The sequence below is a fragment of the Nerophis lumbriciformis genome, linkage group LG35 (genome assembly GCF_033978685.3).
Source record: "Nerophis lumbriciformis linkage group LG35, RoL_Nlum_v2.1, whole genome shotgun sequence".
In the NCBI taxonomy this organism is placed as follows: Eukaryota; Metazoa; Chordata; class Actinopteri; order Syngnathiformes; family Syngnathidae; genus Nerophis; species Nerophis lumbriciformis.
Genome location: NC_084582.2, coordinates 24,352,501 through 24,362,500, shown reverse-complemented (window position 1 = coordinate 24,362,500; position 10,000 = coordinate 24,352,501). Strand labels below are relative to the sequence as shown.

The window sequence follows — 10,000 nt, the reverse complement described above, 5'->3', positions numbered from 1 at the left end:
CAGTAAATTCCTGTAAAGATATTTCGCAATAAAAGACTGTAAATGTCTCTGTGAAAGTAGTGCAATTATGAGCCAGTCATTAGCTTTGAATTTACAATAAACAGTTTTACTGTGTACTTATACCACATCACCGCTTTCATTACTGTTTGACATATTTAATAGTACACTTTGGTAGTCATCTGTATTAAATACAAAACACAAACAAAGCTATCCTCTTATTAAACAACACAACTGTACAATAAATGAGACCAGTTTAAATATTCATATTTACTTTAATTGTCGAATCACTGCTCTGCATTAAATAGAACATTTAATATGTGAATTAAATCTTATGGGGCACTCACACCCCAATCACAAACTGCTGTTATGACAAGTTTATTTATACATCATTAATTATTCAAGAATAAAAACATATTATTTGTTATAATTACACTTCTTGTTAGTAAAGTCAGTCTGTACAGCTACCGATTATTTGTCTATGTGGATGAAAAGAAGAGGTTTAAATACAATACAAATAAAAAAATAATAATAATAAAAAAAAGATAATTACAATATTTTGTTAATAATGAATTAATTAATAATGACCTAAATATTTAACAAATATCAGAAAGACTTATGGCTACATTAGTTTGTTTTCAGGCTTTGGCTTTAGTTCATTTTCAAACTGTGGCACGCATACCACTTGGTGTACGCCGGCTTCATCTCGTGCTACGCCAAAGAATCACTTGATTAAAGTACAGTGTTTTATTCTCCTAAATCCAAACACAGTGTTACTTAAAAATAGTAAATACATTTAAAAAAAACTCTGCCTTGTTTTTAAATGATTACTTAGGCCTACTACACGACTGTATTTTAATGTTGTCATTATGGTGGTACTTAATGAATACTTAGATCTACTACACTACTGTATTTTAATGTTGTCATTATGGTGGTACGTAATGAATACTTAGGTGTACTACACTACTGTATTTTAATGTTGTCATTATGGTGGTACTTAATGAATACTTAGGTCTACTACACTACTGTATTTTAATGTTGTCATTATGGTGGTACTTAATGAATACTTAGGTCTACTACACTACTGTATATTAATGTTGGTCATTGTAGTGGTACTTAATGAATACTTAGGTCTACTACACTACTGTATTTTAATGTTGTCATTTTGGTGGTATTTAATGAATACTTAGGTCTACTATTTATGTCCACCATCACGTGGACATAAATGACGACATAGAAAAATTGGTTTATGAATCTGCACCAATTAACACAAGAAGAAACATGAATTGGACATCATGTGGACTAAAAACCAAAAAATATATATATATATCAATGAATCAAACAAAATATATCCATATAGGTGTATGTATACTGACTTGTCATTATCATCCATTTTCATATGTTATACTTGTTCTGAAATTGTCATGTATCCATTAAATCTGCTGTTGAAACTTGGACTATATAACAAACATATAAAACCAGCATATAAATTGAATGTAAATTAGGAGCGGGACCTGGATAAGCATTCTTGCTTTTTTCCCGTATCCCTTTTCGGCGGGCGCTGTTGCATGTCTGTCAAATTACAAAGAGTGATGAAGTGTTGCTGTATATGTCTGTCTGCCGCAATAAATAAATTCATTCATTCATTCATACTACACTACTGTATTTAACGTTGTCATTATGGTGGTACTTGATGAATACTTAGGTCTACTACACTACTGTACTTTAATGTTGTCATTATGGTGGTACTTAATGAATACTTCGGTCTACTACACTACTGTACTTAAATGTTGTCATTATGGTGGTACTTAATGAATACTTAGATCTACTACACTACTGTACTTTAATGTTGTCATTATGGTGGTACTTAATGAATATTTAGGTCTACTACACTACTGTATTTTAATGTTGGGCATTATGGTGGTACTTAATGAATACTTAGGTCTACTACACTACTGTATTTTAATGTTGTCTTTATGGTGGTACTTAATGAAGACTTAGGTCTACTACACTACTGTATTTAATGTTGTCATTATGGTGGTACTTAATGAATACTTAGATCTACTACACTACTGTATTTTAATGTTGTCATTATGGTGGCACTTAATGAATACTTAGGTCTACTACACTACTGTATTTTAATGTTGTCACTATGGTGGTACTTAATGAATACTTAGGTCTACTACACTACTGTACTTAAATGTTGTCATTTTGGTGATACTTAATGTATACTTAGGTCGACTACACTACTGTATTTTAATGTTGTCATTATGGTGGTACTTAATGAATACTTAGGTCTACTACACTACTGTATTTTAATGTTGGGCATTATGGTGGTACTTAATGAATACTTAGGTCTACTACACTACTGTATTTAATGTCATTATGGTGGTACTTAATGAATGCTTAGGTCTACTACACTACTTTATTTTAATGTTGTCATTATGGTGGTACTTGATGAATATTTAGGTCTACTACATACTTTATTTTAATGTTGTCATTATGGTGGTACTTAATGAATACTTAGGTCTACTATTTATGTCCACCATCACGTGGACATAAATGACGACATAGAAAAATTGGTTTATGAATCTGCACCAATTAACACAAGAAGAAACATGAATTGGACATCATGTGGACTAAAAACCAAAAAATATATATATATATCAATGAATCAAACAAAATATATCCATATAGGTGTATGTATACTGACTTGTCATTATCATCCATTTTCATATGTTATACTTGTTCTGAAATTGTCATGTATCCATCAAATCTGCTGTTGAAACTTGGACTATATAACCAACATATAAAACCAGCATATAAATTAGGAGCGGGACCTGAATAAGCATTCTTGCTTTTTTCCCGTATCCCTTTTTGGCGGGTGCTGTTGCATGTCTGTCAAATTACAAAGAGTGATGAAGTGTTGCTGTATATGTCTGTCTGCCGGAATAAATAAATTCATTCATTCATTCATACTACACTACTGTATTTAACATTGTCATTATGGTGGTACTTGATGAATACTTACGTCTACTGCACTACTGTATTTAATGTTATGGTGGTCCTTGGAGAGCCAAATGTTTTCTGAGGTGGGACGTTTGAGCACCACTGATTTAAGCGGAACAGAAAGTGAAAAAAAAGGTGTCCTATGGTGAAAAAGTGCAGAGGCGCCATCATTGAAGCATTGAGGAAGAAAAGGCGATCCAAATAAAGTAAACATGTTCAATGAAGCAGGTTTGAATGACATGCTTTCTGCAAATTTAAAAAAAAAATACCTGCCAGTGATGAATTAGTAGCTGAAACACAGTCTGGTGCTCACCTGAGGGCAGCAGGTGACATCTTGGCTGACAGGTGAACAGGTGGCGCCACCTCACTGCAAACACGGAATGAAGACGCCAAATAACCCTTCCAGGAAGTAAAACATGTCATTATTCTCTATAAGGTCCATGGCGCACACTTGGACGATTTACCTTCAAGTCAATCTTGGCGGGATGATGTCCGACCGAATGCAATCTAATCCGCTGCAGCTGAAGTGAGGATGAGGAGGATGATGTTTGGGCGCCTCCCCTTCGTCAGGGTCAAGCTGCTCAGTGACTCTCACAATGAATGTGCAAGTAGTGGTGACTCGAGAGCGTCCGCATTCGATGTTCCTGAAGGCTCCTCTCACTTCTGATCCGACAAGCCATGGGAGGAAGAACGCGGCTGCTCCCTCTGATCCTGCTGGCCGTCATGCTGACCAACGCCGGGGCCAAGAACGTAAGATTCCCTGTAAATCCTCCATTACCTTGTGACTTTGATATCTAACAAGCTTTGCAACATGGCCAACATCTTGCATCCCTTGTTTGTGCACCAATGTAAGCACGCCGAGTTCCTCGCCGTGTTGGTGGGCCTTGGAGACGTCTGCACGGGATAAATAAAACACTCGGTCAGCAGAAAGAAGTCATCACAAGATGCTTGAAGTAAAGCCTGTAGAGCAGGGACCTCCGGCAAGCTTGAAGCGTTTAGTGGAGTCGTGTCAGTTTGTGCAATCAGCGGTGGGCAGACTGAAAAGAACGAGGCAGTAGATGAAGGCATCGATGCAAGATAAAAATAAACACAATTTTCTATAACAATTTTTGGTAACACTTTAGTATGGGGAACATATTCTAAGTAACAAAGACTTAATTTAGAGTTATTTGGACACTAGGGGAACATATAAGGGTTAGGGTTACTAATAAGCAATAATTCTGAGGTTATTGAGGGAAGACTCTTAGTTAATGGCTCACTGGTTGTATGATAAGGCCATGCAGAATAAGGCATTAATAAGTACTTAATAATGACTAATTAAGAGCCAATATGCTACTGTTTTGCATGTTAATAAGCAATTAATTAATGGTGAATATGTGTACCCCATACTAAAGTGTTAGCCAATTTTTCTCATAGTCACTCAACAGCAGAAAGTATTAGGCTATTTAAGAACGCTAATCCTTTTTTTTTTTTGGAGTTTTTTGTCGATTTTCCATAAATCTACAAAAAAAAAAAAAAAAAAATTTTTTACTCTAATGACTCTAATTCACAGAGTTTCACGCTAATAATTTGTCCCTTGCATTTAGTGGAACACACTAAATGGAAGGACACTGCAGCGCCTGCTGTAAGGGAACTTGCCCAAAAGATAACGCCACAGCACAAACAATAACGCACATTCTCAGTGTATTTGCTTTTTTGTTGTATTATGGCCGTCAGAGAATCAATCAATCAATGCTTATTTATATAGTTCTAAATCACAAGTGTCTCAAAGGGCTGCACAAGCCACAACGACATCCACGGTACAGAGCCCACATAAGAGAAGAACAATCCATAAATTAGCTTCACCATTTTATAAGCCGCAGGATTCAAAGTGTAGGGGGAAAAGTAGAGGCTTATAGTCTGGAATTTATAGTAGTAATAATCTAATCATATGTATTTGTAATTTATAAATGAGGCTCGGGCTGCATAATTCATCTCATTTTGAACTAAATTTCGATTTTGGCTTCTCACAATCATAAATACAATTCTGCTAAGGGTCACTTCTAATACATGTCGCTGATTTTTTTCCCTTTTTTCTTGGGGAATATTCCACAACAGGGGTGTCAAACTCAAATACAGAGTGGGCCAAAATTTAAAACTGAACAAGGCCAAGGTTGAACAAATTAACTTAAATTGTATAACTTTATAGTGACATGCAAAATCGAGTTTCAAATAATAATAATAATAATAATTAAAAAATATCAATGGCATATCAAATACAATTTAAATAAAAATTGAATGCCTCTTTTCTATTTGCAGCCTTCTGAGGTAAATATCAACATTAACTTTTTCCACAGGCTAATAAATTTGAAAATAAAATAATGAATAAACCAACCATTCAGGACTTTAAACTGCTCAGTTTGCAACACACTGATCTAATCTGATGTCCCCAAGCCAGATACCTGCCATCTTTTCTTGGATGCTAGTTCATTAATTTCGGGGCTCAGGCTTTGAGCTGAGGCAGCCCTCATTATCGACTGAAGGTGTTCATCATTCATAATATCTCGTATTCCACAGTCATGGGGGCGTGCCTTACAGGCACTGCTTTTAACGTCCTCTACGAGCTGACGTCACGTCCGCTTTTCATCCTTTCTAACAACGTGCCCGCCTCGTCACAAGACATGAGGGGCTTCTGTACGCACACACACGTAAATGCAACACATACTTCATCAAAAGCAATACAGTTTACACTGAGAGTGGCCGTATAAGCAACTTTAACATTGTTAGAAATATACGCCACACTGTGAATCCACACCAAACAAGAATGACAAACACATTTTGGGAGAACATCCGCACAGTAACACAACATAAACACAACAGAACAAATACCCAGAACCTTTTGCAGCACTAGGTGTTGTGCCGGATAATGCACCCCCGGCGTAGAATGCACCCCCTGACGGGAGTGTTGTATCAACTAAAACCCACATTTAAAGTTTCCATGTGCAAGATTGAATCTATTTAAAAAAGTTATTTAATAAGAAGCCAAAAGTGCAAAAACAATAATGTTCGTGTTGGAGGAGTTGTGAATGAATGAAATATGAAATCCGTGCTGCAGTCGCTGCTGGGCCACAACAATAGGTACACCTGCAGACTGCAGCACGGATTTCATATTTCATTCATTCACAACTCCTCCAACACGAACATTATTGTTTTTGCACTTTTGGCTTCTTATTAAATAACTTTTTTAAATAGATTCAATCTTGCACGTGGAAACTTTAAGTCTGGGCTTTAGTTGATATAACATTCCCGTCAGGGGGTGCATTCTACGCCGGGGGTGCATTTTCCGGCACAACACCGGGACGCTACAATATTTACCCCCGCTACCTCCAAACCCCGCTACCCCCCCCACACACACACCTTGTAGCGTCCCGGAAGAGTTAGTGCTGCAAAGGGTTCTGGGTATTTGTTCTGTTGTGTTTATGTTGTGTTACTGTGCGGATGTTCTCCCAAAATGTGTTTGTCATTCTTGTTTGGTGTGGATTTACAGTGTGGCATATATTTCTAACAATGTTAAAGGTTTTTATACTGGCACCCTCAGTGTAACCTGTATCGCTGAAGATCAAGTATGCGTTGCATTCACTTCTGTGTGCGTGCAAAAGCCGCACATATTATGTAACTGAGCCAGCACTTGTTGGACTGAATGAAAAGGGGATGTTACAATTCTCGGGAGGGGCACTGAAATTTGGGAGTCTCCCGGGAGGGTTGGCAAGTATGAGAATTAGCGGTGTACCGCGGCACCGCCGCTGTATGTGATCGGCGGGCCAGCTCGAGTGTTAATTTGATATCACCTCATGGGCCAAGTGAAATTACACGGCGGGCCAAATTTGGCCCGCGGGCCAGAGTTTGACACCCCTGTTCTACAACGTTTTTGCCTTTAATATTTGTTTACCTACTATATGTATTATTTATTTATTCACTGTTCTGTTACAGAGAACAAGGAAATGGGATAAAACTGCTATGGTATGAAAAGGGATTAAATAAGCTCCGCTTCTTCCTACTCCTTTTCGGACGTGCTGTCATGAAACAAGTGGAAATATGTGATGCATGACTTTGTGTCGTATGCATGTTCCAAATAAACTCAAACTGAACTGAAAAATGAGCATCAAAAATGGCTAAACGGACTAAAACTATTCAAATCCAACCAATCAGAGCAGGCTGTGCAGCATCATGGCTGCTGATTGGCTCAACCTCAGGCAGCGTTACCCTGCATTCAAAAGGGTAAAGGGTGTTATTTCATGTCCAGACGTCTCTCGTATTTTTAAAAACTGTATTTAGAAGGTAGTAAACAGGTCATTAGGGATACAAATATTAATGAGTCCTACTCAATGGAACTTGTCAAACATGGCGGTCATGTCTGGAAGCATGTACATGAGAGCTGAGCTGCTCATGGCCATTGCACATTTGCATAAAATGAGGGAGGGGCCTGAATGGGCATATAAACATCACATTTCCACTGGTAGTCTAGTAAAGAAGTGTGTTTATGTCTAATAAATACTCACCAAGCAGCATTATTATTATTATTTTACCGTGCCAAAATAGGATCTCAGCCTTCGGTTGTGAGAAGGGAGGTCTCAACATGTCGTCCGACACACCTTCGTCCGTGCCCACCACAAATCTAGGAAGGGGGGTTTGATGTCTCCATTTTGTTTGGGTTTCCATGGCAACACATCTTGTTTTCTGAACTTGAGGGTCTTCTTGGTTACCTGTTTTCAAGATAAGCGGGTCAGCAAATACCTCATTTACCATTTCGTCCAAATTGTCCGGTATGATCTCATTTTTGCGTGAAGAGGTGTAAAATATGTCAAATATTAATAATGTAATAATAATATGTTTGCAGAAGTGAGGGGGCTCCTAATCATAGAACATAAGACGAGGACCAATCACCATTGGTCCTCGTCAAGAGGAAGGTGGACTTGTGTAGACGTGGCACAAAATGAAAAGTTGTATTGACAAAATACAATCACACAGACATGAAATATGAAAGGTAGACTACAAGAAAGTGATAAATAATAATAGAGAAAAGGAGGGCAAAACTGATTGTGTAGAACTAAAATTACCGTATTTCCGGACTATAGAGCGCACCTGTATATAAGCCGCGCCCACCAAATTTCAAGCAAAAAAATACTTTTTCATATATTAGCCACACTGGACAATAAGCCGCAGATATATACGTTGCAAAATGAATATTTACACAGAAATATTTTGTAAATGTTTATTTACATACCTTTATTGTTTCCAAACGGTGTCTGTAACACAGCAGTAAAACGGCTGATCAAACAAAACAGAAGTCATCATCATGGACCCACTTGCTGCGCAAGCGAGCTCTCCAATCAGCTAAACAGACTGAATAAGTCCACGGTGACGATTTGGTGGTTTTACTGAAGAATTTGTGAAAGTGAAACAATACAAAAAGAATCCCATTGTAAGTTAATAATACTAACACAGACACTTGTAAACGTGTTAGCATGTTAGCTCATGCTGTCGACGCTAGCGTCGTTACATTGCAAAAGAACGTACAAATATGCATGAAAACACTCCTACAGACATCACACATGAGACGTTTTAGCAAGTATGAATTGTTTTAGATATATTGTCAAACTTACGAACGTTGCTTGAAGTGATGAATGAAGAATCCATATGAGTAGCTACGTTACGGCAGGCTCGAAAACTGAATGGCACTCGACGTTCGGTGGAACGCACTACATGGAAGGACACTGCAGCGCCTGCTGTAAGGGAACTCGTCCAAAAGATAACGCCACAGCACAAACAATAACGCACATTCTCAGTGTATTTGCTTTTTTGTTGTATTATGGCTGTCAGAGAAGAAAAATCCATAAATTAGCTGCACCGTTTTAAAAGCCGTTGAGTTCAAAGTGTAGGGAAAAAGTAGAGGCTTATAGTCTGGAATTTATAGTAGTAATAATCTAATTTTATATATTTGTAATTTATAAATGAGGCTCGGGCTGCATAATTAATCTCATTTTGAACTAAATTTCGATTTTGGCTTCTCACGATCATAAATACAATTCTGCTAAGGGTCCCAGTTTAGCCAATACAATCAGTAAGTTGGTGTTTGCATGTCAAGTGTGTAGTTAGCATGTCAAGTGTGTAGTTAGCATGTCAAGTGTGTAGTTAGCATGCAAAGACATAAATGATATTCTCCTGTTGAGGCCAGTCCTCCATCTTTGTTCATATGTTCTCACTGATGGGGGCGCTGCAGGGACAAAAGGCACCATATTGCTTCATATTGCATACAATCCATTATTATTATTATTATTATTATCATTACATCATCCTACCATTATCCTGTCACCATCCAAATCCAATGCAAGCGCAAACGTTCTTCAAAACGATTTTCAAAATCTCGGTTGACACGGTCAGAAGTTGCTTTTACACGGCGAGGTGTTCCTAATATTCAGTGTTGGGTTAATTACTGAAAAACAGTAACTAGTTATAGTTACTAGTTACTTCATTTCAAAAGTAACTCAGTTACTAACTCAGTTACTTACACCAAAAAGTAATGCGTTACTGTGAAAAGTAACTATTTAGTTACTTCTTTTTTTCTTCTTTTTTTTTTAAAGCTCCAATTAATGCCCTTTTAGCCTTTATTTCAGTACTGTTATTGCACTGGAGAATAATACAATCTGTTGATCAACTTGACATACATTTGTATCACTGAACTCTGCTAAGCAATGTGGTCGACATACAACACACAAAGACAAAGATATGTTACAAAGGCCAATTTGTTTCTGGCCAGAACAAATTGACAAAACTATTTTAAATAGCTGCAACATAACATACATAAGTAACAAACAGCATAATAACAGCATAGCTGTAAAGCAAGAAAGGCACACACTACATACACAAAGTCTAACCAGGCATTTTCTTCCTCAAGAAATTCTGACACAAAATCATGTCTGAAGCCCAGAACACTCTACACATTTCCCCAGTTTTA

General features: G+C 37.3%; 2 protein-coding genes across 2 annotated transcripts in view; one reads left to right on the top strand and one right to left on the bottom strand.

Annotated features, from left to right (window-relative positions):
- Positions 1–3,628, bottom strand: part of LOC133575325 (uncharacterized) — a 61,615-nt gene extending 57,987 nt beyond the window's left edge. Inside the window, exons 1-2 of the mRNA XM_061927975.2 lie at positions 3,471–3,628; positions 3,320–3,405 (exon numbers count right to left, since the gene is read on the bottom strand). Coding sequence (XP_061783959.2) covers positions 3,320–3,339 — 20 coding nt within the window. The 5' untranslated portion in view covers positions 3,340–3,405; positions 3,471–3,628. The remainder of the gene's footprint in view (positions 1–3,319; positions 3,406–3,470) is intronic.
- The window catches only part of LOC133575324 (uncharacterized), a 54,566-nt gene continuing 48,166 nt past the window's right edge, over positions 3,601–10,000 (top strand). Inside the window, exon 1 of the mRNA XM_061927974.2 lies at positions 3,601–3,756. Coding sequence (XP_061783958.2) covers positions 3,685–3,756 — 72 coding nt within the window. The 5' untranslated portion in view covers positions 3,601–3,684. The remainder of the gene's footprint in view (positions 3,757–10,000) is intronic.